This window comes from Pungitius pungitius, chromosome 16 (assembly GCF_949316345.1).
Source record: "Pungitius pungitius chromosome 16, fPunPun2.1, whole genome shotgun sequence".
Taxonomy (NCBI): Eukaryota; Metazoa; Chordata; class Actinopteri; order Perciformes; family Gasterosteidae; genus Pungitius; species Pungitius pungitius.
In genome coordinates this window covers 14240250-14260759 of record NC_084915.1, presented here as the reverse complement: position 1 = coordinate 14260759, position 20510 = coordinate 14240250, and the positions used below count along the sequence as shown (strand labels likewise).

The 20510-nt window shown below is 43.7% G+C and overlaps 2 protein-coding genes across 2 annotated transcripts in view; one reads left to right on the top strand and one right to left on the bottom strand.

The window, feature by feature from the left end:
- Positions 1–1565: 1565 nt before the first annotated feature.
- Positions 1566–5658, bottom strand: yipf5 (Yip1 domain family, member 5). The gene is made up of 6 exons (XM_037468145.2): positions 5526–5658; positions 4589–4694; positions 4107–4282; positions 3003–3148; positions 2714–2895; positions 1566–2516 (listed from the first exon to the last, which is right to left on the bottom strand). Exons 2-6 carry the CDS (start codon positions 4684–4686, stop codon positions 2354–2356), a joined length of 765 nt encoding a protein of 254 aa, XP_037324042.1. The 5' UTR covers positions 4687–4694; positions 5526–5658; the 3' UTR covers positions 1566–2353.
- A 9113-nt stretch (positions 5659–14771) lies between these two features.
- Positions 14772–20510, top strand: part of kctd16b (potassium channel tetramerization domain containing 16b) — a 53833-nt gene continuing 48094 nt past the window's right edge. The window contains exon 1 of the mRNA XM_037467134.2: positions 14772–16011. Within this exon, the coding sequence (XP_037323031.1) occupies positions 15174–16011 (838 nt within the window). The 5' untranslated portion in view covers positions 14772–15173. The remainder of the gene's footprint in view (positions 16012–20510) is intronic.

The window sequence follows — 20510 nt, the reverse complement described above, 5'->3', positions numbered from 1 at the left end:
GAGTCCAGATGCAAGACATGCAAAAGACCACTGCACACCAGATGGAAGCTGATATCACACACACACACACACACACACACACACACGGTGCAAGAATGTCAACAACGTTCTCTCCTCAATCATATCCCCAACATCTCCTTCCGATGAAAGACTGCAGAAACATTGGGAGCACGTGAGACGTGGGCCACAGGTGGCGTGTTCATAAAACAACGGGGGGGGGGGGGGGGGGGGGGGAAAGCCTGTGACGCAACTTTCTCTTTAGAGAGAAACCATAAAGCGTCAACAGCGACGCCGAACACTTTTATTCATTGAGAATGTAAGACATTAAAGGACAGGTTGATTTTGGATAATCCAGAAGGTAAACACACTCGGCCCTGTGAGAGCAGGCCGCGGCCAAAATGCTAATAATCTTCCGTGATGTCGAGTTTGATGGAGAACGAAAAGGACTCCATTTTAATTTTGGAATTATTCATTTCTCCCGAGTGGGGGAAAGTGGGGAGTGTGCATTTAAATAGTCCCTCGGTGTATGTACAGAAAACCCGGAAGGGAGAAGGAAAAAGAAGAAAGGTTCTGACATTCTAATAAATTAAGTTTAAATTATGCGAGTTCTTTAGCTTTACTTTTGAACATATAGTTTGAGGAGCTGAGGGGTTGTGGGAAGCAATGTTCCTGCCATCATATATATATATATATAGAAAAAATATATCTATATAGGAAACAATACATCTATACAAAACATCTATATATAGATTTTTTGAGGATGGTCTGCTGCACAAACCATCCGGTTGGAGTTGTGACCGTAGCCAATAAAACTGTCCTTGAGGGCGAGTAGATCCACACACGTTAGAAGGAAAGAAGATGGTAATAATAATCATCTGGTCTGAAACTTTAAGTGATATTGATGAGATCTTCTGGTGGGTTTTGCTTAAAGTTTGATCCCCTGGTGTTTTCCAGTTGAAGGCCAACACACTCAGGTAAACCAGAGTCACATTCAGGGGAGCGAGGTTGAAGAAGGTGGTTTTACCGCATTTGTACATAACTGCTGCCTTGGGGAAAATAAAATAAAGGGAAAAAAAGTACACTAGGAATTTTTCTCAGGTGAAAAATGAGAAGCACCCAGTAATACAACTAACCCATCCTCAATACGTAAGAGGGAGATGGCCTTCAAGCGTTCTTCCAACTGTGTATTTTAAAAATGTTCTTAGGGGAGAAGCAGGTTTGCTGACGTGTGGATGGTGCTGCCCTCACCTGACCAAACATTAGCATTCAGTTAGAGATCTCGTTTCAAACCTTCAAGGTCTTTCAGACCCAAGAAGCAGGAGGAATGAATAAATAGTGAGGGTCAAAGCATGCATGATGGTATCTGTGACTTAACGAGCAGGTAGGAACACATCGCCCCAGCCTGTTAAAAAGCTGTCAGTGTGCATCATGCACTGACTTCTTCCAGCACATGACTGCCTTTCCTCTTATGCACGTGCATAAGAGAAGAAAAAAAAAGTCTTCTTACAAGTAGCTGCTTGACCACACAATACGGTACGTGTTTTTTAATTTAAAAAAAGGCAAAACACTTTCAAAGATAACTTTAATGTGCATGAGAAGACATGAACAACAGATGAAGAATCAAAGCATCAACACAATGACTCTCAAATGAAGATTTGAGAAAATGATGCAAACTATAGCAACGACCTATTCAGACATGTGTGTGCTTGGAAATGTACAATATCTCTCGGAATGGTCATTCTCACCATCTAATCACATTTGCCTTTGAGCAAACTAGGTTTTCTTCTTGAAGGGTAGCACAAGTCGAATGACTTTGAAGAGAATATAATAAAACAATAGATGTAGCAACGCTGCTGATTTTACATCAGAGATTAGATCCATGCTGCGATAAGCAAATGACTCATTACTTGCTCAGTCCTGGTGGAAAAGAAGATTTCTGGGTGGTGAAGTAAAAATGAGCTACCTTGGTCTTTCCGCAGAAGTAAAGTGGAGGTTCCCCATGCAGGGTTTGATGAGGGTCGTTTATCACCAGTCCTTAATATTAATAGAGAACCTTTCCCTGTTGGTGTGCAAATTAAATCTCCTTGGGTCTCCCTTGAGTTAATTATTACCAACGGCTAGGGTCCTTGAGTCATTAAGTCCTTAAAAAATTCATTGGAAGGCTCAACATGGTCCACGGGAGAGTTCGGTTTCACCCGGTTTATTGACAGTCCTCTCCTTAAAAAGGTGTATGAGGGACCGAGTGAGACAATACCCTCAAGTCTGATTATGGTCAAGTCGGAATGTAGTGAGAGCTGAAAATCTTGGTGCCTTTTGGGGGAGCGTTTCATTCAAACAGTTGATATATCTTTTGTTAGAAGACAGAAATGAGCGCAAAGACCCCATATAAGAGAGCGCACGGGTAAGCAACCAACAGCTGCTGTCCGTCCATGGCCAATGCAGAGATGAAGATCTTTGAGGCCGAGAGACTGCACCAGCCAATGATTGCTGATGTAAGTATGATTCCCACCATGCCCCTAAAGAGGACAAGAAGGAAGCAGGAGGTTACCTTTCACTCTTTCAACAGTTAGCAGTAGTAAGACGGACTTCAAATCAGTTTTGTTACGTTGCGTAAAACTGGCAACAAAAGTCCTCTCAAACAGTGACAAAGAAAAGCCATTGCCAGATTTACAAGTTCTTTCAATGTGCATAAGCAGTTTTCCTGTGTACTCACTGTAAAGATAGGATGACTCCAAAGCTGGAGAGGAGGATCATGGGGAGGAGGCAGTATCCCAGCACGCTGGCCACACAGCCAAAGGACACACCGGTCATGCTCATCAGGTTGAGTAGGCAGTATATAGCAAGGCAGCCAATGGCACTGATCCCGTACACGTAGCCAAACTGGATCTTACCCGACTGTTAACAGAGAGGGGGAGGCAATATATAATCCATAGAGGCTGATAGCCTTACTAGTCTAGGTGCTCTGGTCTATTTCCCCCCCCACGGTTAACCAAAAGATTTACCAGGAGAAGCGTTGCGCCGAAGGCCAAACAGAAGACCATGGGACCCGCCAGATCCGTCTCGTTCATGATGCTGCCGTCTGCTGCCTTCATCGGATGGAGCACTGTCAGAGTCTTCTGCCAGATGTGGTCAAAGTTGATTCCTAATTCTAAAAACAGAGAAAACCCAAATTGGCAACATCGAATACTAGCGCTATGCTCAAACAGTTTGTGGCAAATTGTTACACAAACAAATGAGTTGGATGGGATATTCAAAACGGATAGGAAGAGTTATAATGCTGTAGAGTTTATGCAACTGATTTGCCACGTAAACACTAGGCTACAGTTAAAAACATAAACTGCCTCTCTTCTAGAAATGCTCAGAGGTTTCAGTCAGCGCTTTGCATGAGGATGTGGACAGATCTCTGCTGTGACAAAGTGTAACTTCTTCTAAGAATAGCATTGATGCATGTCTTCCCCTTTCCAGGCCAAACTCATTTTAGTCGAAAGAGCTTAATTTTCCTCCGATCACCGCCACAGCTCGGCTGTAAAGCCAACTCTGAGACATAGCTGGGCGGTGCCGCACATGTATACAAGCCCCAGGGACGGACACAATGAGAGCAATGGAGATTGAAGTCTAGGTCAGAGTGTTCTCATCTTTATGAAACAAAGAAAAGTTCTGTGAGTGAGAAACAGGAAGTGCAAGTATCGTACATGGAAGCCTGAATTGCTCAAAAGTTTCTCAGCATCAGCATGTAGGCCAATGAAAGGTTTCTCACGTTTATAACCGGACGGAAAATACTGCCTATTTCTGTCATTCTCAGCAAGTGGCTGCAAACTTTAATTTCACGCCTCAAGAAAGGATTTTGGGTCCATGGCCGAGACGTGATTCTGCTGGACAGTATGACTCTTTGCTCCAAATGACCTGTCTAAAAGCGGAAATTCACTTGCTGTGATGATCTCCAACTTAAATGTTGTATCACATATGAAATTAGGAATAGTAATCCCCTGATGATAATAACATAACAGCACAGTATAACAATATAAACATTGCTAATATGCTTAATTGTTGATACTTGACAGTTCCACTGTCAAATAGAAGACATAGATCGCAGGTTGTGTGCCTACCTTCTAGCAGCGGCGGCTCGTCATCAAAGCTGCTACTATACAAAGATTGTGACGGGGATGGGGTGTAGGTGTGTGTGGGCTGGAAGATTTGTCCCGTGTACGGCTGCTGGGGCTGCATTATCCCTGGGGGAGAGTAGCCCATGGGTTGGGAATAGTCGTACTGACCATCATATTGCCTGAAAAAGAAATGATGATATTAATAATAATAATGCTCAATAGTTCTCTTCGACAGAGAATATTTTAAACAGCTTTCCACAATGCTAATATCCACTTTCCAATGGTGTTATTTCACATATGCCGCATTAGCGTTTATTTATTTTTTGTCAGTAAAACAAAACCTTGTATTTCACATTAATCACAAATGCACTTAAAGGATGTCAAATAAGGTATTCAGGCAGGCCACAAATTCTTACGTATGCATGTTTTCAGGAGCCAAAACGTCAAATAAAAGAGGGAACATAAGTTAAAGAGGGCTTTCTTACTTGTATTGGTTTTCAGCGTTGCCGTAGCCTTGGTTTTGGTCATCTACACTGTAGCTGGACTGGTAAAAGTCAGTGTTTAAATTGTCAAACCCCGACATCTCTCACTCTGTGGGAAACAGGACCACCGTCATATCAGCTAGGATGAGTATATTCATCTACAGGTTGTGTCCAAAAACACATTACACTACGTTCTACTTTTTGAGACACTACTGTGAAAGGAAGATTAATACAGAGTCAAACATTTTTTTCCATCTATGACTTGACGCCTTCTTATGTTATTAACAACAATATGCAATGAATAACCTTGGTTACATTAGTTTTGATATAAAACAGTCCATGGTCAACGTTCGTCATAATTAACGTAACATTACGAGTTGTAAACTTCTGTATTCTTAAGAGACGATCATATTATTATTGTCTCAGATTGCAATAGCTTACGCTAATACGTTAAAACCCTAAAAGGATTTCTTCCAACCACTAAATCAAAGGCTTCGGAGTGTCTCCCGACAGGACTGTTAATAGTTTAAACATTAACGTTATCTTCATTTGGACTAGCGTTAATATAACTGTAACTATGAGCTAAGATAGCATCAAATGCTAACGCGACAATGGTCACAAAAACAAAGATACAAATAACATTGTTAGATATCGTTAGTTTAGTCGACCTTTATAATTAACTGTATTGGTTTATATATGAGAAGGCTGGACACTTACAACCCCATTAAAGGATAACTCGACAAATATGCTGCAAAAATAAAACAAGCTAGCTGGCAGTCTTCGGGTGGCTAACGAAACGGCTAGTTGGTTGAATAATGCTAACGTTAGCTATAACAGTAGAGGAGACCAGGCATGCATGTCCCGCGCACTACGTCAGCAGTGGCAATAATATTCCAATCAACTTTTCTTTCACAGTTTTATAGCGAATGCAAATTCTTACCCGCCGCGTTTGACAAATCTAACCAGAGCACTGCCAACTTCGGCTGTGGTTGCTACGTGTCAAGATAACGATGAATCTTCCGGTTTGGTACGTAGCGGACGGGAAGCCGTTAGGGACATTTGCAAATTGCTCTTTGCCTGTAAATGTGGCGCTGTCCAAAAGGCGACTGGTGGTATTACATTATAGCAAAACAAATTATATATTAAAATATATTTACAAAAAAACATAACATCATAGATTATAAACAATTAACTATTGTCTTGTCTGATTTGCATTCATTCATTATGGAAGCAAGATTGTTTTAATTCTGCAAATGCAATGAAAAACTTTTGTTTTTGTTGTTGTTAAACAACTCAAATGTAAATTATTATTTATTTATTATTATTATTATTTTTGACACCACAGCTAGGTATGAAACCATCATATGTTCAAACGTACAGTTTGATAAAACCATGGTCTAGTAGTAGCAAATAGAGAAGATGATTCAACCCTGGCAAGAACTATGGTAGTCTCTTTCATCTGGATGCAGAGGAGCAGATAAATCACTGCCAGTGACTGCAGAACAACTGCACCTACGATGCAGGTAAATTCATCTTCTTTGATGATGACTGATGACATAAAATAATAAGCTGAGGAACCCTGCAGGGATGGGAGAGTGAAAGAGTGACAGACAACATCTATGATGGTTTGACCTTTAATGACAAGAAAATCCCTGTTCCCTTCTAATACTCTTTGATAAAAAATAAGAATCAGGAACAACAACATTTTAAAACTATAAAATGTATACCACTCTCCTTTTGAAAACTATCCGCCTTAGTGCTGAAACAAAAACACCTCCAGCAAACACTACAATGAAATGTTTGACTTTTGTCTATATTAACTCGATTGACTGGTACAATTTGATAATGAACTAAATCATCCAGCCCTACTCCCTTCCTTGGAGTTACAGAATTCTTTACAAAATGAGAGATGAGTTATTGGTCCCACGGCCACAATGCATAAAGAAGCCTTTTGGTCAGCTTTGCGGCACAAATTTTGCTCAAAGAGAGTTTTTATTAGAGGCATATTTTGAAGCTGAAGGAGATGCAAATGCAACACATAACAAATGACAAATAGGCTGGATGAGAAAAACCAAACAAACAATCCCTATGAATAAGAAATGTCATTACCAAGTCTTTCAACCATTCAGGCCTGATATAGATCACTCCTCTATGAAGAGGAGCCCTATGAAGACCAAAACCATTGATGAGCCAAAAACGTAATTTCGACATGAACACCCATGATTAATCATTTGCAGAAATTAGCCTCCTCCCCCTATTGCTTCTCATCTTAAAAAAATATTCTAAACTTGAATTTCTATATCAGTTATTTAATGAATTAAAAGTTCCAGGGAGGGTAATTGAATTTAGGGCAGTAGTACGCCATCATAATTCTCTTCTTTAATAAAGTCCTTGCCATAATCCCACTGTAACTGCCTCTGTGGATTACAACTACTCATTTTCCTACCCATCCGCAACCCCTCGTCTCCAACCACCTACTGTACCTTCAATTTAGATGCGTCTTTCCTCATGGCTGCGGGCGAAGGGGAAAAGCAACGGTTCGAGCAAATCTAAATCATACGTTCCGGACACAAAAATGATGCACATAGAAGATTATTGTCCTCCTGCTGCATTCAAAAAAACTGAAAAACGAAACACAAAAAACACACACAGCAGAAAGGGATGTGCATATTTCCTCAGGACATTTATTTACAAGATGAAATAATTCCTTTAATTCATTTAATTCAATTTCCTGCTAAACCATTGATACGACAGCTGCACTGATCATAAATGAGTTGGCATCTGGTACTTGCAGGGGGCTTTCACTGAAGCAGCTTTCCTCTCTCTGTGTGAGTGAGCTGCACGGTAACTAAAATAACAATCAGCAGATGAAGAGTGTGTGAAGTTTGTTTGTTCCAAAATGAGCCTTCCTCCCACTCGAGATTTAAGAGATTATAGTCAATATGAAAATACATCTCATTTTGGAATCTGGTGACTATACTGGCAATACTAAAGCATTTAAATATATAATAGTAGGGTGCAATTGATTGAATGTAAGACTGTTTTGCCAAGAAATCAGAGAAACATTTGTTCTCCATCCAAACAAATGGATCCCGGCGTCAACCTTAATGCCAACAGCTACGTCTCAATTGATTTTTGCATCAAGAACTTCAATATCATAATTGTGAAATGGTGATGGAACACCAACAACGAACCCTTAAATGCCCTCAGGTGGGGGAAAATAAAAAACCCTGAATGACTTCCTATCATTGATCTGCAACAACAAAATGCTGTGGCTTTGACCCACTGAGCCAAAGCCGATCCATGCCCACCGTGACTCGTCCCGCAGGGAACGCTGCGAAAGTTTGTAGCAAAAGTTAAGGGAACTGGCGGCAACGGCAAAGTGGCTGTTAGGCTGAGACGGATGAAGAAGGAGAGCCGGGGTCACGCCGCTGTTTATGCGAGACTTATCTCAGGAAGCTCTAAATCTGTCATCTGACATGTTGAAGACTCGTGGGTTCACTGGAGCTTTCCCCCCCCCCGGATGCCGACCGAGAGGCAGATGAGAAAAAGATGGCGACACTCCGTCTTAAAGCATCCATATTGATATTTATCTGAAACATGTTTATAATCTGTAGTATGCACATCTGTCTAGTTGAAATTATGCCTACATCAAGGGCAAATTAGTTTGATTCCTAAAAAAACTACAGGTAAGAAATATTTTCTTCCAATACGTAATATACTTTAATAATGATTTAAAATTTGAATTATATGAGTTATATGAATCAGTATTCAGTCACTCTCAATCTGTGGAGCTCTACATCTTACAAAGCGGATTCCTTGCATTCTTGACCACCTAACTGAAACTAATGACATGACAGAGGTGAGACTAAGAGGCACATATTTCTTTTGGGACTACAGTGAATGTGATCATCAGTCTGGGCATTGAGTGCCATAAAAAGATCCTCCTTCAGATTGGCTCACACGGTTTTTAAATTACCATGTAATGATGTTTGACACATTTCAGGAGTTTCAGAATTTATGATAACGTGGCACAATTTCTTTTGTGATTTTCATAGGGCCGCGACCTTATCAAACTGCCTCCTCCATTTCTGCCTCATCCTAGATTTTCCCAAAACTACTTTTGGAAATCCTCTGAGAACCGGTGCGATCTGGTTCCCTTTAGCCGCCTTTTCTTCTCTTGTAGGTGGAGAATAAATGTCCCGTGTTGTTGGATTTCCCCTTGACCGCTGCTCAAAGATCAGCCCGGAAAGAAGCTATTGCTCTGATTCGAGGCCCACCGAGCATTCAATTATGCATCATCTGCGCTTACTCGCCGTCTGTCGCCTTCACTTTTCTCCGTGCTGACAGGAATGATTCACTTCCCTGCGTGTGCAGAGAGCTCCACGCAGTTCTCCATGGCGCACTTCAGTCATGGGTCTGTTTGCTGTGTTGAATCTCAGCTTGAGGATGTTGTTGAGGATAAAAGGACGCCGTATCCCTTCGATAAGTGTGTAAGGTGAGTGTGTACATGACCCTGTGTGTTTGCGTTTGAACACCCTTTGAATCATAAAATGAAAACAGCTGACGGTATTAACCGAAGAGTATAAAAAAGAAAGAAATGGACACTATACCTTTAAATAGGTTTTACAGTTCTAAGGGCTTTTGGAGATTATGCTCCATGAAGAGATTTTTCAAACATTGAGGACCTGTGGAAACCACCCTTTAATCCTTAAAAAGTGGCAGAGAGTAAAGCTCGAAAAATACCGCAGGGAGAGAGAGATAGAAAGAGAGAGGGGGGGGGGAGGCAGAAACCCCATGAGAGCTGACTGTGGCAGGAAACTTGCACAGCTATCTACCCCTCCACAGTGTTCCCACGTGGCCTTTAGGCTGGCAGAGGGGGGGGGGGGGCGGGGGGGGAGCAGGTGCTTAGCAACCTCTCATCTGCATGCTTTACCAAAATCAGCAGGGTCAAGATAGTAGTGCGCCGTGCATGGAGAGAGTTGCACGGAGGAGGGCTGGAAAAAAAGAAATCACCTCTCAAGTTTCTTGATGATGGTCTTTAGACATCAAAGGTTAATTCCTCTTCAAACAGGAAACCGGGAGGGGATCCGTTCATCTGTTTTAAGTACAGTCTCTCTTAGTAGAAAATTCAGATTGCTTAGATCCACACGTCGAGAATAAAATACAACAAGTCAACATGACCACATTTGCACAACACAAACGTTTTCTTTTCAACTCATACTGAAAAATTTGCAGCGCCTCAAGAATAATAATTGCATTTTAAGGGGAACAAGGATAACAAGGGTAAGATAATACGCAATTAGCACCACAATATCAACATTTTGTATGCTGTTAAATGCATACTGAAGCCAGTACACTGTATTTTATATCAATAAGGTTCTGTGACACGTTGCCTAAAAGCCCAATGTTGAGCAAATGACATTTTCCACGTTTAAGTAAGAGTTTAATGTCCAGTGAGTTGATTTGATCTGACAAAGATCTACTCTAATGGTTACGCTGTAAATGCTCATCAAGGCTCATCTGGGTCTGATTCAATCCAGATAGGAGTTGATATGCACTTATATTCTCTGAGTTAATGGATGTCTTTTTTTTTTTTTTTTAAATAAGCGAACAGAGATTTTTTCTTTCCCTCTCTATTGTGGAGCTGTCAGATCCTCCGCCCCCTCCCATCCTCTCACTACACCCACAGCTTGATCCTGGCCAACTGCTTTCTGAGTCCCACATGGTGCAAATTGAATGAAATGCCAGCTACTGTACTGTAAGATACACACAAAAACCTTCCAGCTTTTACACTACTTCCTTGTCTGATTATCTCTGTGTGCAAAGGAGCTTTCCTTGTAACAACAGTGGAGAGGAACTGGCTGTTACTCGCCGTTCGCTTTTCCGGCCACATTAGTGCTTGTCTCTATGTGGAAATAAAGACGTATTTCGGTGATTGGTCAGTCTCTATTTCACTTCTAAAACCCACAATTGTCTTGTCAGTGGAAGGAAGAGAATATCTGTCTGATTTGGTCCAATTGTGGGCCTACAATCCATGAGCCATGGGCACTGCAATCCTTTCACACAATCACTTGTGACTCAAGTGCTGCGAGCCCACACACAGGCTAACTGATCACAACTATGTGCCTCAAAAAAATAAAAAAGGACGAATCCAAGGGACTTGGTGCACAGGCAAGGAGGGGGGGGGAGAGCGTTGCACCTACTTCGTTCTTTCTTGGATCAGGCTTTGAAAACTCTAAGAGGAGAAAAGCTGTGTACGTGACACCAGATTTAGATCAACGATCTGAGTAGAACGAGAGGCTACTAACATGCACAATGGCAAATACAAACGACGTGACGGAAAGGCCATAAAAGAATAACCAAGCGGAATATTCAAATCAAGAAATAATACGAATGTTCATAACACACTGAACAGAATATTTAACTCTAAGAACTGACGATTGTTTCTACTGTCCACTTAGCAAATATGTAAACATCATTATTTTGGCTCTCTGTTGTGTCTCAGTCCACAATCAAAGCATTCGAGAAATGCTCCGAGCTGCACATGCTAAAAGTAACATGGAAACACAAGCTAGCTCAGCTGGCTGCATCCAAAATAGCTTTGGATCAACATTTCTCTCCATGTGGCTCCGAGGATAAACCCTCTTTCTTGACACTTTTTCCCCCCCCCCCAGTACAAACACACACACACACACACCTGAAGGGTCGGCGGTAGTGAGCTGGATGACAGCTCTGCTGCTGCGTTTCTGGCCAGAAGACGAGCCGAGACGTTCAACTCCCGGATCTCAGCCTTATAACTTACGCTGGCTCCGGGAGGCACTCGTCCGTTCCTTTACATCTCGCCTGCGCTCTCTCGGCTGCCAAAAGCTCCTTAAAGTTCAGTTGGCTTCCGGGTCACAGACGCTTGTCTTGGTGAACCTAGCTTAGCAGGAAAAGCGGGCCTTGGACGGGGCTGAGGGGCTGAGGGGCAGCAACCCCCCCTCAGTCCTGGGCGGGAATGTAGAGATGTTGTAATATTATAGCGCTCAGTACCCCGGAGAATGCCACACTCTTAACAGCGCAACACCAACGCCCCGAGCGTGTCGTTCTGCGCACAACTTTCCTTTAAAATACTGTTTGTCGGCCATCATTTGAGGTGTGATGAGGTGTAGCAACAGTTACACATCTGAGTGAGAGGGGTAAGAAGCTCGCTGTTTGCTCGGATCGGCTAAAAATATCTTGTTTTGATACCAAATCTGGGGCATCGGGACTTGTTGCTGATTCCCACAAGGACTTCGTGGCGTCTATGTTTGAAGATCTATTCCTCCGGGGACGAGAAGCTTCTTGATGATTATGAGTTTATCAGCAGACTTCTGCAATAAGCAGAAAACCTCGTTGCCAGGCGGCCTTTGAAGGCACGTTTGAGGTTGAGGACTGAATACCTGCTCAGTCCGGTCGCCGCCCTGCATCGAAGATCACAGGAGTACTGAACATCAGCAGGTTATTTGTGTCTCAACCCCAAAAAAGAACTGATTAAAAATGTTTTTAAGAGATCCGGTTTTGATAAAAAAGAAAAGGGAGAAGCTTTTGTTTTTTCTCCCTGGCAGAGAAATCCGGGCGGTCTGCTGCTAGCTTTCATTACACCAACCGACCTTTTTGTCAAAAGCTGGAAGCAATAACGACACCTTATAGAAGGGGAAAATTCATAAAACCAAGAAATGGCAGAAAACACTTAACCCCTGCTCTGTGTGTGTGTTTGTGTGTGTTGATGTTCTCTCTCTCTCTCTCTCTCGCCCTCAAACCCACATGCACTTATGAGTTACAGAATAAACGCTTTGACACATTGCTCTGGGCATGATGTTCTTTGTTGTCATCACTATCAAAACCAATGTCTAAACTGACATTTAAGATTGAAATAACTTACTACATTTAGATAGGAAGAAACAAACATTCGAGTTTGAGGGATAGCTAACTCATTTCCGTAAATCATCTATGAGTCTACTGAATTTATGCATTGCATGTCTGCTGCTGTCGTATTTGCAGATTTCCCATCTAAGGCCTGGCATAATTCAGCGTGGCTGTAATGAGAGATGGAAGTGGAAGTAGTATTCTGTTTATTTCAACCATCTGTGACCAGCCTGAAAATTCACTTTAATAGTTTTCTCTCCATTGCACGGGAAGGAGAAATGACGCGATATGATCTGTGTCAAGGAAGGAAGGAAAAGGTGGATTTCTTTTGCAAATGAAAATGAAAAATCTCCCTGATATCGCATCTCTCTCATTGAAAAATTCATTCATTCATTATTTTAATTAATTCAATATCGCCACTGTGCTCGGAGCCAATATTTCATTATTTATTTTTCTTGGCTAATTTGAAAAAGAAAGTTTTGAAAGAGACACCAACTAAAATAAACATCACAGCCTTTTTTATGTAAATTAGTGTCTAACTCTGGGATTCTATTTACAAACAGATTTTCTAAAATGCACGTGATACTCAATATGGCTGAAGTTCTTCGGAGGAAGACCATGGCAAGTCATGACGTAACATAAAAAAAACAAGTGACCGCCCAAGCGGCTCTGTGTCTGTAAACTGCAGTGCACAGAATATCAATGTAAATAAAGGGAAAAGCTGTGTCATCACGGCGTCAGAGGTAGAACAAATCTAGTAAAGGAAAGCCAAAAAATGCTCTGTTGCTCGAGGCAAGGTTAGTTGACAAGCAGTCAAAATACTTTTCATACTGTATATTTTATACGTTTGCATCATATTGTGAAATACCCTGCATTTGGAGCAGATGGTGAATGTTTGTGAGACTGCAGAATACACAATTTATTATCTTGCTTCTTATTCTAAAGCAGAGTATCCTGTACCCGATGAATCAGGATCTCCTGTTCTCTGTTGTATCATTGTGCTCAATGTGTGTTTTAAATGTAAATATCAATCTTAGTCAAATTTTTGTCGAAAATGAATAATTAGTATATTCTTTCAGATGTATTAGGTCAATAACAAGACAGCTCACAGGCACATTATATCCCTTTTTAGTGTGAGTACCTGTCCATGCTGCTGAAAAAAAAGGTCTGACTCAACACAACCAGAAGAAGGCGCTGTTGCTCCCTTTACAAAATCGTCATATATTGTTACAGCTCACTGCCAGTTACAGCCATTTATCTGGGTCTGGAAAGATAGTATTTTCGTTGATGTATTTTTGAAACTGGGAAAAATATGAACAGTTTCTCACCTAGAAACCCAAACATTCCCTGTAAGTGCCATGTGTTATCTGCCATGAAAATATATTCAAGCTGGTGGTAAAATTACAGCATTGGGAGCATTTAGCTTATTTGACACCAAAATTGATGCAACACTTCCATGACGTATGCACGTATATCGCTGTTAAAGCATACAACTTACACATATAGGTTGTAGGTGGCAAAATTAAACTAATATTATTATACCTGTGTGTGATATAGTTTTTTTTCTGACAATATAACTGATTTTTGTTCAATGGTTCTTAGCGATGATTTTCTGGACTTTTTTTCTTCTTTTTTTCACCACCCAGCAGCCTGGAACCACTTCATAAGCCTTTAGAAGGCTGTGTGTGTGAGAGAGAGAGAGAGAGAGAGAGAAAGAGAGAGAGGGATGGGGGGGGGGGGGGGGGGCAGCAGCCGCGAAGACACCACCCAGCTCTGTTGGGGAGGGTAGTGTGGAAGGGAGGGTGATGAGAAGAGAGGAGGGGGTGGGATGCTCGTTTCAGCACCGCGGAGAGCTCCGGGTAAAAGCAGCCAGCAGCAGCGGGTCGGTCCTCTGCGCTGCTGTGGAAGAAACAATTAAAGAAATTTCTCTAACTTCTCTTGAAGTCTGAAAATGCGGAGCCTTTTCTCGAGGAGTGGACTTAAATTTTAAGTCAGTCGGGATCCGGTGACATATTCGCGGGGACGGGCTACAGAGCGAAACCATTACCGGTCGTTACGCGTGTAATCTCTGCCAAGTTTCCGCCACTGAACGGCGATCCGCCACCCTCCCGCTGCTCCGCACAGCCCCGGAACAGCGGCCGCTGCTCCGGGGGAAGTTGAAGAGAAAGTGGGACCACATCAGCACCGTCTCCAGTTTGGACTGTGTGCCAAGTTGTTGGACTTTACTCTCGTGCTTGCAGAAGGATTTCTATTGTTAATGAAGTAGGACTTCATCAACCCTCCCCCCCTCCACACCCCCCCCCCCCCCACACACACACACACCCTGTATTGCTCTTACATTTGCCACTGATGCGAGGCTTTGGTGCGCCCGGATGCGTCTCCTCTCTGTGGCAGCACTGATTCTTTCCTCCTCCCCCTCATCCATCTCAGCCTTCTTTTAATTCAGCACTCGCAGGGGGACGCCCCGGACTGCCATCTTCCCCCCATTTCCGACAACTGCAGAAGGCTGGTAGGTTGATAATGGCCATGGATCGATGAAGAATGCATATGCAGATTGTTGAGGGGTAAAGTTGGAAGGCCCGGATCGACCCAGAATAACGGAGGACACAGCTTAGGAACTTTTATATCCTGATTCATCGTTTTTTGTCCTTCTCATTTTGAATAGGTGTATAGGCTGTTTTTTTTTGTTTTGCTATTCATGACGGAAACGATGGCGCTGAGTGGCAACTGTAGGACTAACACCAAAGAGCAAGCATCGGTTCAGAACAGTTTCCCAGATGTGGTTGAATTAAACGTGGGGGGGCAGGTTTATTACACGCGTCACTCCACTTTGGTGGGCACCCCGAATTCGTTACTCGGCAAGCTATTCTCTTCCAGAAAAGAAGCATCGAACGACTTGGCGAGGGACCCCAAGGGCCGTTATTTCATCGACAGAGACGGCTTTTTATTCCGGTATGTGTTGGACTACCTGCGGGACCGGCAGGTCGTCCTCCCGGACCACTTCCCGGAGAAAGGGCGGCTGAGGAAGGAGGCGGAGTACTTCCAGCTGCCCGACTTGGTGAAGCTCCTGACCCCTGACGACGCCAAGAACAGCCCAGACGACTACTTCCACAGCGACTACGAAGACGGGTCCCAGGGCAGCGACAGCCGGCAGTGTCCGCCCTCCTCTCTCGTCCCGGCGGACAGAAAGAGCGGCTTCATCACGGTGGGTTACCGGGGGTCGTGCACCACGGGTCGAGAGACTCAGACCGACGCCAAGTTCCGGAGGGTGCCTCGGATACTGATATGCGGCCGGGTGGCTCTCGCCAAAGAAGTTTTCGGGGAGACCCTGAACGAGAGCCGGGATCCGGACAGGACCCCGGATCGGTACACCTCCCGGTTTTACCTCAAGTTCAAGCACCTGGAGAGGTCTTTTGACATGCTGTCGGAGTGCGGCTTCCAAATGGTGGCCTGCAACTCGTCGGTCACGGCCTCGTTCGTCAGCCAGCACACGGAGGACAAGATCTGGTCCAGCTACACAGAATACGTCTTCTACCGTGAGTGGCACCTTTGCTTTTTTTCTTTTCTTGCCGCAGGTCATCCGTCACGTGGACGCACCCAAAGTTGCGAGTCGCCACTGGGAGGCGCGCTTGATTTGCTGGGCCCGCGCGCCCGCGCGTGTGTGTGTGTGTGTTTGTGTGTGTGTGTGTGTGAGAGAGAGAGAGAGAGAGAGAGAGAGAGGGACATTTTGTTAGAGTGAAGGGCTTGTTTCTTGTACAGGACATCACCCCCGTCCCCCCTCCGTCCCCCTCCCTCCCTTCCGCCCGTTCTGGAGCCATGTGGGTGTAGTGAGTGCGTTGGTGTGGTGACTTCTGGAGACAAGGCGATCAAAGCTGCTTCAACCTCATCGTTTCACCAATGATGAAGCCAAATTGTGTCATTTTTTCCCTTTTAAAAGTAACAATAATCTACATTTGCATGCACACGCAGTCAAGTTGGAACGCTCCTTAAGCGGAATAAGTTGGGCCAGAGCATTATGGAACAAAAAGGGGGTTGAGCACCTTATCAGTGAACATATATGAAGGATTATTTCATGTTCTGATCACCGTGTGTTCAAATGTGTTACAGCATGTTGCAGCATTCTGTGCTCTCTTGCCGGCTAGTTTATATTTCATGAAATTTAACCTGATTTTTTTTTTTTTGATGATTTCACCCCCATCCGGGACATGGCAATAGTCAGAGCAATGATTTGTCAACGCTTGCCTTTTCTCATCTTGGTGCAATTTTCTACTCCACCTCCTGTCTGCTTTCATCCATTCCATCCTTTCAACTTCTTGATTTTCCTTCGTGCTTTTCTGATTGGTTGAGTTTGTCCATCTTTGCGTAAAGGAAGAAATCGTGACTTTTCGAATTAGCTTCCGTAAGATTTTATGATGCAAAGAGAAATCCATATTTTGAGATATCATCTATCACAAACTTGGTTGCCTCTATTTACATAGACATTGTGACATTGTGCTTGGACTTTCTTTGCATTAACCCCTGAATCTGCAATTTTAGATGCCATGCATTATTAAGAAAATACTTAAAAACAAAACTTATTTTCCATGCCTAACCCAGAAGTAATAAATCATTTTTTTGATGGTCATTGTAGAACTTACATGACTTTATGGAAGTACTGTAATACACTAAACCCCCTTGGAACGGAGATCAATGCTTCGAGGCAGCTATCATTATATTCATTAATACCTTTCTTCTCTCAAAATTACACTGTATTTAAAAAATATGGTTCATTTTTTCTTTAAAGATCCCAATTTGCATAAGAAAATGTGACAGGTGTTTCTCTCTAGTAGCACCTGTTTTACTGAACTAGGCTTGGGTTGCATGTAAAAACCATAGGTAACTTCCCTTTGTGGTTTGTACCGTTTGGTATTATTGTATTTGGTATCAAGGAGAAGAACATCTGACCCTTTATTTGTTTATACATCTGGCTTTGCCGCATCACTTCAGTGCCCAAGCGTCCAGATGTTTGGCAGGTAAAATCATTTTTGCTGCAAACATCCTCCAAAAGAAAATGTGTAGTTGGTTCATGATGTCATAATGTTGGAAATCCTCCAAAAATAAATTGCCAAAAAAAAATACTCACTATTCATCTTCTTCCCAATTCTCTTTGTAATGACTGGTGTAATGCATCGGTTCCCTGATGTTACTGTGAAAAGGATTGGTCATAAATTAGATGAGCGCGAATAATCCAGATGGTCCCTGGGGGCGGTTGCTGTCTGGACCCAATCAAGTGTTGGTGGAGGCCCCTGACACACACACACACACACACACACACACACACACACACACACACACCTAACATACAAACACACCCACACCTCGCAGACTCAATACATAGCAGTGTGTCTGCAGGCCTCTCCTTGCTTACCGGCAAACAACAAGTGTTCCCTGGCTTTGTTGACAACTGTTGGGCTTGTTAGAGGGCGCACTCTCAAAGGCGAGGGCACCGTGCCAGATGTGTTGGTCCCCAAACGCGAGAACGGAGGCAAAAGTGTGCACAGAAGCTCAAGCACAATCACAGCGGCACACAAACATGAAGACAGGGTTCGGCGTGCGTGGATTCAATCCAGTCATCTAGTCCTCCCTCTTTCTTCACCTCCCTCGTCTCGTCTCCCGTCTCCCTCTCCCTCTTTTTTCACGTCTTCTCATTTTTGCTCCAGTCAATCATACCAGGCTTTTCTTTTTCTCGTCTCGGTTCCCGCCCTCCGTCTCCGCGCGCCGCCGGGGGGGGGGGGCCCAAGGAGCAGCGCGGCGGCACCAGTTGCCTTTATGTGCCTCGCCAGCTCCGTCACGCCTCCTGCACCTCGCTCCTCATTCGCATCTCGTATCTGTCCATCTCCACGACTGTCTGTTTACCATCATCTCCGTCCGTTCCCATGCTACATTCTAGTCCCTTGTCTGCCTCGTGTTCCCGCCTTTCCTTATTGTCTATTGGCCATATCTAGCATCCTAAAGGCTGTGGGAATGTTTAAGACAACATTCAGCTTTTGGGCGAGATCTGTTCTTATTGCACAAAGAGGGGTCCATAAATATATCATTTTCCCATCTCCCCTTGACGTTAACCTCACTGAACTCACACTCATTTTATGGTTAATTGGAACTGCAGCTGCGAGTCGTGCCCCATCACAAAATTGTCGGCCAAGCTAACTAATGCTTGCGGCCAGACTCCAATTTGTTGTCGTTGTTTGGTGATGTGCAAAAAAACCCCACATGGGTGTAATATACATCTGTTCTGATACTTTTGACACATTCAATGTGATGAAAAGTGGACACCATCATCTACAAGAAGCTGTCATCGACATTAGTGGCTCCTTGTCATCTGTCATTAACCCTTACAATGCTTTTCTTAAGTGGCCACCTGAACAGTTTGTAAGCCAATAAGACCGAAACCTTGCTGTTTGTTTAGATCACAGACATCTAGATACATTGATGCCTTTATGTGACCTCTATAATTGTGCCACACATGTTTATGTTAAAGTACTTAATGTTCTTTTACTTTTTGCTTGTTATCTGATTCCCTAGATCATGCATCCCTCTGAGTAGAACCATCAATCTTTTCTTTTCTCGGTTTTTGGCTATTCAAATTCAAGACGGCCTCAGAAGGACCCAGAAGGCGAAGGATATTAGCTGGAGTGAAAGATAATGAATCATCACTGTTGACAGTTGGTTCTGTGGCATTCACCGCAGGGCCCGGCGGAGCCTACTGCAACAGAACCATCGAGCAACGTGTCATCCGTGCGGCAAAGAAACAAAATATTTATTTTTATAATCTGCTGAAAGGATGAGAAAATCAAATTGTTTTACTCGGCCCACCACGACAGAGTGAAGTGTGTTCCATTACAAATCGCCAATTTCTCATGACCATGTGTGCTGGTGTGTGACATCCTTTGCCATTAGCTTGTTACACACAGATGGGTAACTCCTTGTGTAGCAAATGTGTTTTGGCAGGTGGGAAGGTGTGTGTGTGTGTGTGTGTGTGTGTGTGTGTGTTTCAATGTGTCACCCATGTTGCACTACCCGAGGCATTTGCACACCCTTTGAGCTTATGGCTAAACACACTAGCACACCAACCGACCCCCCACACACACACACTTGTAGACACTCACGCACACTCATCCCCATACGAAACTACATCACACTCACATCCTGCGCGCTGCTCTCGGGCCCCGTGGCTGACGACATTAGCAGCGGCGGTCCCCTGCCTCAGGCCTGTAGGAAGTGATTAGCCGAGGAGCAGACAGGCCATGACAGCTGTGAGGAGAGTCTTGATAGGGACAGCTGCTACCCTGGCCTCGGCTCCATGGGGGGGGGGGAGACCACCACCATCACACACCTCAGCTCTGCAGTGGTTCAGGCTGAGACAAAAGGGAAGGAGAGGGGATCCCGTGGGCAACGCTGTTTTTCAACAGCCGGCTTACTAGTGCTTCTGCTACTATGGCTACAGGTGATGCTTCTTCTTCAACTGCTACTGTTACCTCTCTATCAGGACCCTAATTGCATTACTATAGTTGTAGATGCTACTAGTTGCTTTGTTAACTCTAGTACTTCTATATGTAATACTGTTATACCTCTCAATTGCTAAAAGTTCTGCTAACGAATGCTTGGCACAGCGATGGCCCCCTCCGCTCCCCCCCCCCCCCCCCCCCCCAGTGGCTCGGACCACGGCTAATTTCAAAGTCGGCCTTCATTTGATCGTAAATACACGCCTATAAAGCCGTTGCACGGTTGCCGTGCTCTTGTGGTCACAGTATCTGTCCATAGTCACCAGAGAGAAAGTGCCCGGCGTCGCCGTAGCGACCAAACATTGTTCACATTGTGCACAACGGCTCACAAAAAAATTTCATTATCAAATTTAGCCTTTAATGTTTGCCGATTGTGCAACAAACCCGGCTGACGGCTTACATATGTGTGGTAGGTAATCAAGCATTAGTCTCTTTTCACCTCTTGTTTTCATCACCTTGCTGTATTTCATCTTGATATGCTTGTTGGGAGAATA